The 14996-nt window shown below is 46.5% G+C and overlaps 1 protein-coding gene across 15 annotated transcripts in view; it reads left to right on the top strand.

Annotated features, from left to right (window-relative positions):
• Nucleotides 1-14996, top strand: part of GRIK4 (glutamate ionotropic receptor kainate type subunit 4) — a 448598-nt gene that overhangs the window by 397732 nt on the left and 35870 nt on the right. For all 15 annotated transcript variants that reach the window (XR_007478718.1, XR_004477391.2, XR_004477392.2 and 12 more), the window contains one exon: nucleotides 5032-5145. Coding sequence is in view for 11 of the 15 variants with exons in the window: in XM_033407330.2 (XP_033263221.1) it covers nucleotides 5032-5145 (114 nt within the window). In the remaining 4 variants the exon portion in view is untranslated. The remainder of the gene's footprint in view (nucleotides 1-5031; nucleotides 5146-14996) is intronic.

Consider the following 14996-nt stretch of genomic DNA (forward strand, 5'->3'; position numbering starts at 1 on the left):
GGGGGACCGGGATCGAGCCCTGGTCGGGGAACTAGGTCCTGTACGCATGCCGCAACTCAGACCCGGCGCAGCCAAATAAATATTTTTTTTAAAAAGATACCGTCTCCAGAGGTCCCTGTGGAGATTCTCAGCATCATCAAGTTCATCATCATCATCACTATCATTATCATCTTAACAGCAAACATTTATCAGGTACTTACGTTGAACCAGGCCCCATGCTCAGCATTTACAAGCAGCATCTCATTCACTTTCTTAGTAATTCTGGGAAACGGGTACTATTATTATCCCCACTTTACAGATGAGCAAACTGAGGCTCAGAGAGGTTACATGACGTTTGCCCAAGGTCACACAGCAAGTAAGTAAGTAACAGAGTCCAGACAGGTCTGTCCCATGCTGAAGTCCAAGTCTCAGCCACCCTCGCTACTGCCTTCATAGCCCCAGATAGGTGTGGCCGGACTCTACAGTGTGCGGAGTTTATGGGGCTCTTCCATACCCGTCATCTCTTCCTGACTCTCACATAATACTGATAGGCAGGCATTGCCCCATTGTATAGCCTGGTAAACTGAGTCCCAGAGAGGGTAAGTGAGTTGCTATGGGCATTTGGTCAGCAAAAGGCAGAGCCAGGTCTTCTGACCCGCCCAATCCTCTCATTAACTGGGCCCCATGTAAGGGAGGGGCTCTGGGAGGATGGGGCAGGGCTGAAGCTATGGAAGTCTGCCCAGGGTGCTGGAGCACTGCTGAGGGGAAGGGAGAGAATTGGGCCCAACAGGGGGCAGCAGGTGTCTAAAAGAGGAGGAGAGGGAGACAGAGGAAAGCTTTGTTCCTTCAGGTCTTTCAGGATCTGGCACTGCGGGCAGAGGCCTTCCTGGTGGCATCTTGGGGAAGCACGGGGTGGGAGCAGCAGGCTGAGACAGGCGCAGACCTGAGCCCTGCTGTGAATTCACTGTCTTCCTCCCAGCCAGGCCCCACATGCAGGAGAAGAGCAGCGGCCACCCCAAGCCTTCGGGTTCTGATGGAGAGCGTAGCAGTCGCATGACCCCTATTTAAACCCAGGAGGCGAAGAGTAGTATGTTTTGGAAGTCACCTCCAGGCTGCCTGCAGCCTGCCCTCCCCTCGGAAATGCCACTAACATCCAGGAGATAAAAGAGGGGATCTCTCAGAGGCAGAACACAAAGCTCTTCAAAGAACACTTTCGATCAAAAATGGGAAGAGGAGAGAGGTCTTTCTCTCAGAGAAAATGTATTTATAAACCTGTGTGTGTGCGCGCGCACGCACACACACACATACACACGCACACCAGCAACCAGGAGCATCATGATGCTAATAGAACTCTTTGCATGTTCCCTTTTCCCAGTCTTCCTTCTCTGGCTCCGGGGGTCCTACCCTCTTCTGCATTCCCAGCCCCCGGGGTTACACTTCCGGATCTGCTCTCTCCAGATGGTGTTGTATCTTCCGGACCTTTCTGGCCTCCCCTGCCTTGGGTGCTACTCTTTGCCGACTAGTCTGATAAACAGTTTCCTCCTCCACCTCTCTGAGGCATTCAATTCTGGAGACCGCTATCATCTTCTTGAGCAAATAGGGGCCAGTTAAACGAAGCTCCTTCCCTCCGAGCCCTGCAAAGTGAAAGCCTGGGATTTTAGGGCCGGAAAAGAGCTTGGAGGGAATCTGACTGAACTCTCATTTCAGAGTGGAGGAAACTAAGGCCTGGAGAGCGGAAGAACTTGCCCAAGGTCACGGTGAGTTTGTGGCCCAGCTGTGACGAGAGCCAGGTCTTCTGACGCCCTGTCTGTGGCTCTTTCAACTGGAGAGCGCAGCCCTCCCCAGCGAGTGACCAGAGATGCAGAAGGGCTGGGGTGAACTGTCATGGTGCCCGCTCTTCCCTTGGCCTGTCACGCCCACAATTGCTAGCATTTTTTTGCAGCCACGCCGCTTTGGTCATTAGTTTGTTTCTGTGGCACATGATCTCCGCATCTAAGTCTGCTTTATAGCACAATGTCTTTTTAACTAAGGAGAAAGAAAAGGCATGCACGCCTTTTGGAATAACCTGCTCCCACCAGGTTGTTGCTGGTACCCCAGGGTGCGTTGAAGCCAAGGTACCTGATTACTGTTCTCTACTGAGTCGATGAAAATAAAAAACAACCAGTACCTAACCTCCGCGGTTTCTCCTAGCTTCTCATCCCTCCCTCCCTGCCTCCCCTGCCCCCAGCTTACTCTTGAGCAGGGGACAAAGGAGAGAGAGATGGGCTGCGGGGCAAGGAGGCAGCAGTTTCCACAGGAGACAGTTTTCCTGTTTGGCCCAGTTTGGGGAGCTGTCCGTTTGTGACTCGACAGAAGCACCCTGTCTGAGCCTGGGGCAGACTCTCTCCCGGGGTGTGTGGTCCTGCTCCTATCCAGGAAAGCGCCCTCCCGGGACGCTGTCCATTTCCGTCTTTCTCTCCATATGGAATTGTTTCACCATAATGTCATCGCTGGCCAACTTCTATAAACTTGTGAAATGATTTCCAAATTGCAATCCAAAGTTTGCCCTTTTGGGAAGAAGCCTGTGGCGGGGGGTTTCGGGGGAAGAAATTTGAGGATAGAGTTGTTGATTTTGGTTACTTGGTTTGGATAGATCTTTTTTTTTTTTTAATAACCAGAGAAAGGACAGGATGCTGTGGTTACCTCTTGCCCGTCTTATCAGTTTGCATTTTTCTACCCTTTTCTTCAGTTCATTCACTCCAGCCCATTTAACTCTTGTCTCCTCCTCCCAAGGTCCTTGCGGGGATTGGCTGCACACAGGGGACCAGCACTGCACCTGCTGCGCCTTTGTGGTTGATTTCTGTTGCTTTACACGTGTGCTCGCGAGAGGACCTCAGGTCGGGGCCACCATCGTTGAGGGGGGGGCTGAGGTTCTGAAAGGCCCAAACAACTCTCCGAAGAGTCCCCCAAATGAAGGCACTAACAATCTTCTAATCAAACTTCACTCTCTCCTCCAGGGTTGATTCACTTGACAGCAGTCATCAACACTCTCTCAGAGAAATACAGAATGAACCCAATGAGTCATTCACATTTTTCATTTTTTATTAAAAATCTCTTACATCTGCACTCTAGTCTCTTTTAAGCCTGGCCTCACTTTATAAGGCCCTAAGTTGTTAACCGATGCCGGATCGTGTGACTCCTTTAGCATGAATTGGGGTGGAGGATGGGGGCTGAGATGAGAAGAAACTGATCTTTGCCAATGGATGTATTCTTCTTGTTCACAACTTATAAAACCCTGTGCGTAAAATGAGGGTGGCATGTCTCTCTCCTTACTTCCTTTGCAATGATTTAGGAAGAATCGTGCACGTGTGTGTATGTGCCTGTGTGCCTGTGTGTGTGTGTGTGTGTGTGTGTGTGTGTGTGTGTACTTATTCAGAACTGATTGGCCTGTTTGTAGGTTGTTGGATACCTCACTTTCCCTCATTTCTTTCTCCATCTTTTATATCAACTGATCCACCAGAATTAGGAGTTAAGGAAGCTGAAATGTAAACCTCAATGGAGACCAGTCTGAGATACATGTCTAGGTTATAAAACATCATTCTTAAATATCAGTATAAGTCAGAATCACCTGGGCAACTGGTCACAAATGCAGATTCCCGGGCCCCACGACCAGCGTCTGATCAATGGGGTCTGGGATGAGACTCAGGAATTCACATTTTAATAAGCCCTTTATTCTTTAATATTCTTATTCTTTAATAAGAATAAGGTGATTCTGATGCTGGTGGTCCTAGACCACATTCTGAGAATCACTTGCAGAGAATTGCTGGGAAGGATTCTGGCACTGTCTCAACCCCACATCCTTCGTTTACAGATGAGATTAAGGAAGCCAAGAGAAGTGAAATGACTAGCCTACACTAGTTAGCTAGTTAGTGCAGAGTATGGCCAGAACTGAACGCCAGCTCTGGGCCTTTCCCGCCGCTCCATGTATAGGGGAGCAGGCCAATAGGTAGTAAGCTTGCTTTGCAACAGGGTGGATTGAAATTAAACACAAGGAAGAACTTCCTGACAGAGAGGTGTACTGAGGAAGCTGACAGCCTCTCCTTTCCCAGGAGACCTTAATTCAGGCCAGACTTCCATCAGGTGTGGGCACTTGAGGTACACGGCAGGGGCAAAGAGAAAAGAAGGAAACACCTGGTGATTTTGCATGAAAGGGACCAGAGACCCTTTGCTGAGATCTGCTGTGGCACCTGGATTTTTTTTTTTTTTTTTTTTTTTTACGTACGCGGGCCTCTCACTGCTGTGGCCTTTCCCCTTGTGGAGCACAGGCTCCCGGCGTGCAGGCTCAGTGGCCATGGCTCACGGGCCCAGCCGCTCAGTGCACGTGGGATCTTCCCGGACCGGGGCACGAACCCGTGTCCCCTGCATCGGCAGGCGGACTCCCGACCACTGCGCCACCAGGGAAGCCCTGTGGCACCTGGATTTTAACCTTGACTGAAACATAAGGCCAGTGGTCCAGGAAGCCTGAGGTGAGGTCCTACCGCTGACAAGGACAAGGTTTGTGATGTTGGGCCCCTTGCTCAATTTCTTGGCCTTTATTTCCTGGGGTTGCATTAGATTGCCTCTAGTTTCCAGGGGGCCATCATTTTTATCTTTCATTGTAACTCCCTCACCACAGTGCACACAGCAGAGGGACTCAGTGAAGTTTCGTTGTTCAACAAGTTAATCAGCTGAATAAAAAACGACTCAATATTGAGTATCCAGAAGTTGTATCTGCCAGTTCTCCCTCGCCTAGGGCATTTTGAGTCTGTCTGAACAGTCAGTAGTGATCCCCCCTTTTAATACTAATTTATATATTTAAAGGGGTCTAACCTCAAATGAACATGAGTTACAGCTTCAATATCCATGTCTTTTCACGAGTGATCGTTCAGACCTCTGGCTACTTAGGGTCAGTCCCCAAGCAGAGAAGCCAGACCAGAGAAACATCTCCCCATTAGTGACGGCCTCAGATCACAAGTCCCTGTGCCCCCATCTCCTGTGGCCACCCCTCTGATGATCTCTGTCTGTTCCTTTCAGAAAGCAGATCTGGCCGTGGCAGGCCTCACCATTACTGCTGAACGGGAGAAGGTGATTGATTTCTCAAAGCCATTCATGACTCTGGGAATTAGCATTCTTTACCGAGTTCATATGGTAAGAGATTTATTTTATAAGCATTTATGGCATTAAAGTTATTTGCATGCAAACACTGAGTTATATGATAATAATGAATGACTCACAGAAATATTTAGATTTCAAGACTTAAATGCAAATGTGCTGGGCTATTTTTTCCCCCATCAGCTGCAAGGACTTGCAAACAGGAGGAATGGAAGAGTCACACTTGAGGGCTTTCCAGTAAAAACTGCTTCCGCCGCCCTGAATAGGGAAGGCCAAGAATGATCATTCAACCCTTGGTTCGTAGTGTGTTGGTCATCGGCCCCATGAGTCACTCTGCTTCCTCCTAGGGGGTGGGTCCCCAGCCCAGATGAGTCACCCCGGACTTCCCAAGGCCTTCAGCAACTTTCAGGCCCACCTCTGTTCACTTTGCGCGTTGCATCTGGTGAGGCAACGCAGACTCCCTCTCTTGATTATCTGTACTGGGGAATAAAGAGCGGATAATGTAATGTCACTTATTCCTGGCCTGTCCCCTCTTCTGCATTCCTTGCAAAAAAAGACTTCTCTGGTTAGGTGGCTAGAGTCAGTATAAAAATGAGTTTGAGAAAGCTCCCCCATGGGCACCAGAGGATGGACGTGATGTCAAAGTTACTGGCTGGTGGGGGGAGAGTATACCCTCATCCAAACTGGCTCTAAGTGCACAGCTACTATATGGATTTCCCCAATGGTCCAGTCACTTTAGGCGTCCAAGGTCATGCCAATGTGGTGTATTCCAGCACCAGGCACCACAAGGCTGCCCAACAGGGAGGGACCCAAGAGCTCACCCCACATGCCTGCTGAGGAAGTGACCCTCCAGCTTCTGATCTCAGCCTTGGAGAAAGGAGATTATCCGTGTCTGCAGCCTCAGTCTGCCAGCTGCCACGGCATCAGGAGCTGTGGCCCGTTTCTGCAGGAGGAAGGTCTTCTTGTAGAGCCCATTCAGGCAGCTCCGAAGAGCCCGGTTCTGGGCTGGACCTCAGCGTCCATCATGACCCCTGCCCGACTTGGAAAAAGAGGCCAAATCATCTGGAAGAAGAGACAGCCTCAAAATCCCAAGCTCTCCAGGCTAAGACAGAAAGAAATGGGAAGTTTTGGTCACAGTCAATGCTGTGACGGGTGTGTCTGTCTTGTGAGTGAAGGGGGATTTTGATCCCTCCTCCTCTCCTTTCCATGAGGATAACTCCCATTCACTGAGTGCCTCTTATGTGTCAGATACTCTTCAGGCCCCTGTGATGTGGGCTGTTGTTATGGATTGAATTGTGTCCCCTCCAAAGCCGTGTTGAAGCGTTAACCCCCCCAGCCCTGTGAATGTGACCTTACTTGGAAACAGCGTCCTTGCAGATAGAATCAAGTTAAGATGAGGTCATACTGGAATGGGGCAGGGCTGATCCAATGACTGATGTCGTTATAAAAAATGGGAAATTTGGCCATAGGCCTACAGGGGAGAAGACCTTGTGAATTTGGAGGCAGACTGGAGTCATGCATATACAAGCCAAGAGACGCCACGGATTGCCAGCTGCCACCAGAAGCTCGAAGAAGACGAAGAAGACCCTCCTGTAAAGGCTTCAGAGACAGCATGGTCCTTGACACCTTGATTTGGAACTTCTAGGCTCCAGAGCTGTGAGACAATACATTTCCGTTGTGTTAAGCCCCCCAGTCGGTGGTACCTTGTTATGGCAGTCCTAGTGAATGAATACCGTCGACTTGTTCTTATTTTAGAAATGAGAAAACAGTGGCAATCAGTTCTAAAAACGTGGCCAAGCCCATGCACCACTTAATGTAAGAGCAGAGTTCAAACCCAGGAGGGTGTGGTGAGAGCCTGTGCTCTCTCTGTGACACCAGGCTGCCACCTGCCTTGTGTGACCTGTGCGTAACTTGTAAGTGAGGCTCTCTGTGCCCCTGTTCTCAGTTGGTCCTCAGGGCTGTTCTTTGAGGAAAGAAGGAAGATGTTATAATTCCCATCTTACACAGGAGGAGACCAAGGTCACCTCTGGAGCTGGGCCTGGAATCCAGGTCTCCTGACTCTTGGGACAACGTTCTTGTCATCATTACATCTATTGGTACCCCCGAGGCAGCTTTCCAGCCAGTGCTGTTTCTTGAGCCTGCCCCACTGTGCCCCCCCACCCAACTGAGCCTTGAAGAGGATCCAAAAGAAATGGAGACACACAGCCTTTCTGCTGTGGCCAGACCACATGACAAGGCTCTGGCCTTGATTTCTTGGTTAAGGCCAAGGGCACTAGAGCTCCACTCGTGACCCGATGGGCAAAGAGGAACCACATGGGTGAAGACACGTCATCCCAAGTGTTTCCACCGCCTGGGAACATCTGTTGCTATGCTACCGTCACCACCCAGGACACGATTGTCCTGAATATCAACTCTGGCCAGAACCACACTCCAGTTCTCCGATCCTCTGGACAATCTTAATTGGATCATTGGCGAGATGTTTCCTACCACGTGCAAACCTATAACTGTATGAGCTCCCCTGCATTAGTTCTGGGATGTGAAGTTTTATGTGCCAGCTCAGCGAGGCTCTAATGCCCAGATGTTTGGTCAACCCCTAGTCTAGATGATACTGTGAGGGTATTTTGCAGATGCAATTAGCATCTACAATCAGCTGATGTTAAGGAAAGGAGATGACCCTTGATAATATGGGTGGTCCTCATCCAATCAGTTAAAAGGCCTTGAGAACAAAAATGGGTTTCCCAAAACAATTCTGTTTCAAGACTGTATCAAGACTATCACATAGAAATCTTGTCTGAGTTTCCTGCCCTACAGATTTGGGACCTACCAGCTCGTACAATCACATGAGCCAATTCCTTGAAATAACTCTCTTACACACACACACGCACACGTATGCACGCACACAGACCCCCTCCTGGTTCTCTCTGTCTCTCTGGAGAACCTAACCCACACAGCTCCCCTCTCTGGTCAGCATTCCTCCCCTCTCCCCACCTCCTTACTGACACACTAGTGTGCCACACAGCTGCTCAGATCTGATTTCTAACAGGGGGCCAAGCTGAGTAAAAATTGAGTGCTGGCGTGAACAGCTCACACTAAGCAGAACTGACAGTTTATGCGTTTATTCAACAAATATTTATTGAGTGCATTCTGTGTATGAGGCAGAATGCTTAGAAAGTACCAAAGAGTGAGCTGGGGAGAGAACGATCCTGATTCGATTAAATCAGGGGAGATCCAATGAGAACAAGTCTGAGATGAACTTCACAGAATCTGAAAGAAAAGAGGCATCAGCAGGAACAGCTAATACCAAAGGGTAGCCCGGCAGAGTTCACCATGAGCGCCAAAATCTGAAACTACACAGAGAAGCTCTCTCTGATACAATAGCGTTAATTGAATGCTGGGTGTTTATTATTTTGTGAATTTTTTCTGATTGATAGTTCTCTGTGAGCAAAAATATGGTTCATTTAATTTCATTTATAATCTATAATGACCTAGAATCTCTTAGCTCTATGTCTGAGGTCACCTGAGTAGGAGTGATTGTTACTGAAAAGTGAGCGTCTGGTGATAATCAAACCTGTGTGCAAAAGTAAAAATAATTAACACAAAGTATAAATGACTAGTTAGAAATTCTTCAGAACCTTCCAAGATAACAAGTGGTGGCAGGTATGTCTCTGAAGCCTGAAGATAACCAGAAATAATTTGTGAATTTCCAGCAATCTCAGATTACCTAGGTTCTTTCATGAATGTGGATCGTCATAAGTTGATTATGGGATATTTCCCTTCTTCCCAACCTCGGGGCATAATCTGTTTTTGCCCAGGTATCTCCAGGGCCAAAATCAGAAGAATGTTTTGCTCTTTTGACCTCTACTCCCTGCCACTCAGAGGCTGACTAAGGATCCTGGCTTTGGCATTTGTTACTGTAGATCCCTCTCGCTTATTAAAACTCTCTCTGTTCCTAGCATCCAAGTCACCATTTTCTCCCGCTGTTCCTCCTGCCTCTCTGATTATTGCCTCTTCCACCATTTCTGTTGCTTCCTCTCTCTCTCTCTCTGTCTCTCTGTCTCTCTCTGTCTCTCTCTGTCTCTCTCTGTCTCTCTCTCTCTCTCTCTGTCTCTGTCTCTGTTTGCCTCTTAAATGTCCGTGGCCCTTTTCTATTCTCACTCTCCCAATTCTCTGCCTAGATAATCTCACCCTTTCCCAAATCTATAAATCTAACCCTGACTGCTCCCCTAAATTCCAGAAGCATATTTTAAACACATTACTAAGGCGTCCCCACCTGGATATCTCAGAGGCACCTCAAAAACAGTGACACGAACTTCATTCGGTATATTCCTCCCTCCCCTCCTCTGCCCCATCTCAGGTAACGCCATCTCTATCCAGCCACCTGAGCTGTCCATCGCTTCTCTTTCCTCACATGGTCAGTTGGTCCGCTCACGTCCTAAATAGTCGTCAGATATACTCTCTGTCTCCGCTTAACCTGCCTTGATTCAGGCTCTCCTCATCTCTAACCTCAACTGCTGCCATCCCAGTGGCCTGTATCCTCCTTGAGGGCAGGTGTTTCTTATCCATTACTGTATCCCCATCAAAGGGGCACTGTTATTGTAAGCATTCACCAGGAAGCAGTAGAGTGAAAATCATGGACTCTGGAGCCAGACTGCCTGGTTTGTTCCCAGATCTGACACTCACTGGCTGCAGAGCACCTGTGTCTCAGCTTATTCACCTGTAAAAATGGGTTGCCATGCACATTTAATGAGGATAGATATGTAATGCACTTATAACAGCGCCTGACATGTGCACAATAAAGTGTTAGTTATTACACTTTTTATTGAAGTATAGTCAGTTTATAATGTTTCAGGTGTACAGCGAAGTGATTCAATTATATATGTAATTGAATATAGTTGAGATGTTGAATCTAGTTCCTTGTGCTCTACAGTAGGTCCTTGTTATTTATCTATTTTTTATATAGTAGTGTGTATCTATTAATCCCAAATTCCCAATTTATCCCTTCCCCCAGCTATTACATTTCATAAATGTATGTCAACTTCTCCCCACTACCATCTATCCTCAATCCATCCTGCAGCCTGAGAGTTGTTTTATTTTATTTATTTATTTATCTTTTTTTCACAAATGTCATCATATCAGCTTCCGACTTAAAATCATTCACCGGCTGCACATCACTTACGAGAAAAAGTCCAGCCTTCTCAGCGTGGAGAATAAAAGCCGATCTCTCCTGTTCCACTTCCATCTCTTTGCTGCAGGCACCTTCATCCTGTACTGCTTACTCCTTTTCCCATCATGTCAACCTCTTCCTGTCTTCTTATCTAGATTCATACTCATCTTCTTGTCCCTCAACTGTCTAACAAGGTCTTCCCTAGCCTTTAATACCCAGCTCAAATGGCACTTGTCAAATGTGACTCCCCTAGATGGGGCTGATTGCTTCTTTCTCTGAGCTGCTGCCCTCTGCCTGTACCTCTATAACATTTATATGCTGCGTTATATTACTCTTTGTTTATCTCTCTCTGCCTGAGTAGATCCTAGTGGGAGATACACTGGGGAGAAAGTACCCTTTTGCCAGACCATACATTTTTTAAAATTGAAGTATAGTTGATTTACAATATTGTGTTAGTTTCTGGTATACAGCAAAGTGATTCCGTTATGCATATGTACCTATATATTCTTTTTCATATTCTTTTCCATTATGGTTTATTACAGGATACTGAATAGAGTTCCCTGTGCTATACAATAGGACTTTGTTGTTGATCGATTCTATATATAATAGTTTGCATCTGCTAATCCCAAACTCCCAATCCAACCCTCCCCCGCCCCCCCTCCCCTTGGCAACCAGAAGTCTGTTCTCTATGTCTGTGAGTCTGTTTCTGTTTTGTCCATAAGTCCATTTGTGTCACATTTTAGATTCCACATATAAGTGATATTGTATGGTATCAGACCATAAATGTTTATGATTTGATTTTTGGTATGGAACATATCTCATCCTAAACATGTGATATTTACTTCATAAGTACAGAGGGAAGAAAGGAAGGGGGAGGGAGGGAGGGACCTGTGATTCTGCAGGCAGTGACCACCACTTCCCATGGTGGCTCACGGTCGAGCAGCACTGACCCCTAGGAGCCTGGCTTCTGCCAGGAGGCCCAGTATTCCAGGCAGTAGGATGAGTGACCCAAATAGATTTCTTTTTACTTTCTGGCCTTTACCCTATTGGCCTTGAGAACAAAAAGTGAGGGGAGGCAGATGTTGGGGCAGCTCAGACCCATCCTGTGCTCAGGCCTGGTCGTGGCGGCCACCTGAACCCATTGCTCCCTCCCTCCCTGATGCCTCCACATACCACAGACAGCATAGCACCGACCTGAGAAGGCATGGGAACCCCCGGCTGGGGCCAGATGAGCTTCCAGGCCATACATGGAGGATTCAGCCTTTAGAATCTGGCGTGTCCCCTGGTACTGCAAAGATAGGAGTCAAACAACTGGACATCTGAAGTTCAAGACTCTCTTGATTTCCTTGGCATATTAGCTCACTTCTTCTTATTGAGAAGTTCAGTATTTAGCATAGCAGTGTAACCCCAAGGGCATTTTGCAGTTCAGGGTTTTATCGAATTGATGCATTTTGCAGTCCAGAGTTCTATAGAATTGATGCATACTGTAAGCTCCCAAATATCTGTGAATGGAAGAGGAAAGATCATAGAAAAACAAAACCATTCACATTTGATGTTAGAGTGTATCATGTAGTTTTCTCTCTGTCTTTTTTTCTGCAGCAGCGATTTCCCTAATGATGTTTTGCTCAGATTAATATTAAAGTAGGTTTGTATGCCTCAAGCACACACTGACTGCTGAAGCAAAGCTTCATCAGAGCGTGCCAGAAACCAACCTGGGATTTGACATTGGCACATATAGCCCCCAAATGGCTAATCAAGTTTAAACAATTCAGTGTCAATATATTCAAGGAGGTTGGGTGTATGTCCAGTATATTTGTATGTTGACTAACACCTCTTTATTCATGAAGCACTTTCGCATACAGTCCCTGGTTTAGTACAGCCATCCCCCGAGGCAGGCAGTAGGATTCCCATTTTGCACAGAAGGATTCTGAGGCCAGTCGTGGCTAGTGGTGCAGTGGAAAGAGGAAAGAGAGTGCAATGGTGGGGTGGCATGGAACCCAGGTTTTCGATCTCCAAGTCCATACATTTCCAATTATCTATCTTTATGGTACAGTAGGTATATTTCTCTGTGTCAAGGTCATGTGTTAGGTGATCTTTCAAGATCCCTTCTAATCAGAGGATACTATCTATGATCCCATATAGTGTCCTAAGCCAGCCAGAACATCTAAGCCTCCCTTGAAAATGTGAGTTTACTATTTTCCCGTCCAACGTCCTGCTCCACCTTTGAATAGCAAATGTGAAAGTTTCACACTCTGTGCTTTTTCTCTTCTTAACTCTTGGCTAGAGTCTTATCTCTAAACAAAAGCAAAAAAAAAAGAAAAAAAGAAAAAAAAAACGGAAAGAAAAGAAAAAAACAAAGCAGACAGTGATTAAAAAGTGAGCAAGAAATAAATGTCAACATTAAATGAATGCCTGGCGTTTTTGCTGGATGTATCAGTTGTTTTTCAAGAAGGTCTGTTTCATCTCAGAAAGACTGTCTAGGAAAATGGAGAACAAAGCTAAGTAAACCAGTGAATCATTTCTAATACTGTTTAATACTCTATTATAAGAAAACAGAAAATGAATAAAATTCTGTTCCTTAACGCTAAGTAACATGATAGCCCATATAATGGAAATATGGTTCCCTGAATGTATAATCATGTTAATATTGGTTATTTATTGAGTTCTCCTCTCTCAAGAAGTTCAAGGATTTTATCAACATTACTTTAGTAGTTCTCACATCGCCCCCTTCACGTTGATTGTGGTGTCCCACTTTCTGGAAGAAGAAAACAGCACCAGAGAAGCTGAGTGGCTCACCTAGGATCACTCAGCAAGGCAAGGTCAGGGCCAGGTTTAGAACTTAGGTCTTCTCCTGCCAGATTTCCAATCAGCAAAGTGAAAATAGATACGCCAGCATCTGGGTTATATAGGCAACAAACCCATCTGGGTGTTTTAAGTGAAGAGGAATTAATTGCTTACTTCTTTTTTACTCTTGGAGTCGGATGTGAGAAGTGCACGCTAAACCAAAGTATCATCAAGACAGTCCACTGCAGCCACACTGAGGGAGGTTATCCATGGGCTCCTGGTGCTTCCTTTAGCCCTAAAGAGTATTTTATTGGCCATTGATGACAAGTAGGAGTGGAAAGAAACCTCTCTATGAATGGCCATTTAGTTCTAAAGCCTGGCAAAACTACATGGGGGACAGGATGCGCCTTTGTCATTGGCTGTGCTGGAGAAGGAGCGGATTCAGGGAAGGAAGAGAGTTGCTATCACTGGTTTGTGTGTAGGAAATGGGGACGAGGGTACACAGCCCTTACATAGACACAGGAGAACCTGCTGCACATCTGAGCCACTCTGTCTTGACTTTTTGGGGAAGGCTGAGGTGGAACTGAGTTCCAAAGATTGCAATCACCAGCTTCTAAGGGCCAGCCTTCCAGAAGAGAGCCTGGTATTACCCTAATCGCTTCCCTGGAGAGCCCTGGGGGAGCCCTCATGATTTATGTATTATTACCCATGGAAACTCTAGGAGCTATGGAAAGCGACTGTGGCCAGACGGCATTCTCCCTCCAAGCATCTTTAGCATGTGCTCCTATAGAACAGAAAATAGTATTTCTTGTCCACTGAGGGAGAATCAATATAAAAGGAAGTTCCCTCTTTTGTCATATACCATCTCCCTGCACCCCCTTCACTCGTGGCTACCATTAGACAGAGGGGGAGCAAACACTTCTACAGCACTTACTGTGTGTTAAAACAACCCATGAGGTAGGTTTTATTACTACCCCCATGTTACAAAAGAGGAAATGGAGACCCAGAGAGGTGAAGTAACTTGCACAGGGACACATAATTGTACGTGGCACAGCCCGGATTCAATCCTGGACAGGCTGACTCCAGAGTCTGCGTTTTAATTCACTACCTGCCCTGCATTACCTGGCTCTGGTGTCCTTATGCATTTGGCTCCAGACTCTGGGAAAGCAATTACTTCCTTACTATAATGTCATTTCTTCTAGTACATAGAGAAGGAAGTATCAGTGAGTTCACAGATTTTCTTTATGGATAAGAGGAATTTTCACCAGGCAAGGGGAGATTAGTACCACTTCATAGCTCCATGGACAGCTCCACTGCTAACATTCAAAGGGCCTCACCATGCAGGGGTTGTGATCATTGGGTGACCAGCCCAGTCTCTTTCACCATCAGATGGCATCAGTGATGCTGGCTCTGATGTGGTCAGTCTGAAGCATCATTGTCTCTGACGTGGACAGTACAAAAGTCAAGGAACCAGTTTTCATTTTGGTGCCGTCTAATTTTCCACCCCATCTGCAGGACTTGATCTGTCGTAGACATTTGGGGCATAGACTACATATAACCAGTTATCTACCTTCAAAGTGGTTGTATTCGCCAGAAGGAACCAGCCCAACCTGTAGTCAACAGAGACACGTATAAATCAATACAAATGCCTATAAATGCAACAGAGTCATCATAAATGACGATGGGTATAAATAAATGATGTTTAGAGTACTTTAAGGGGGTGAGATTGAGTAGGTTGGGATTCTGTTGGTATTGGGAAGAAGGCATGGGATTAATGAAGGAGTTTATTGGAGCAAATTGCAAAGATAAAAAGGAGAGGGAGATGTGGTCCAGCTGCCATTTGAAAGAAGGAGAGCATGGCATCCCTATGGCACAGTTGGCAAATGAGCACCAGAGAAATTGAAGCCATCACCAGTGATTCGAGCAAGGCGCTTAATCT

Source organism: Orcinus orca, chromosome 8 (genome assembly GCF_937001465.1).
Source record: "Orcinus orca chromosome 8, mOrcOrc1.1, whole genome shotgun sequence".
Classification (NCBI taxonomy): Eukaryota; Metazoa; Chordata; class Mammalia; order Artiodactyla; family Delphinidae; genus Orcinus; species Orcinus orca.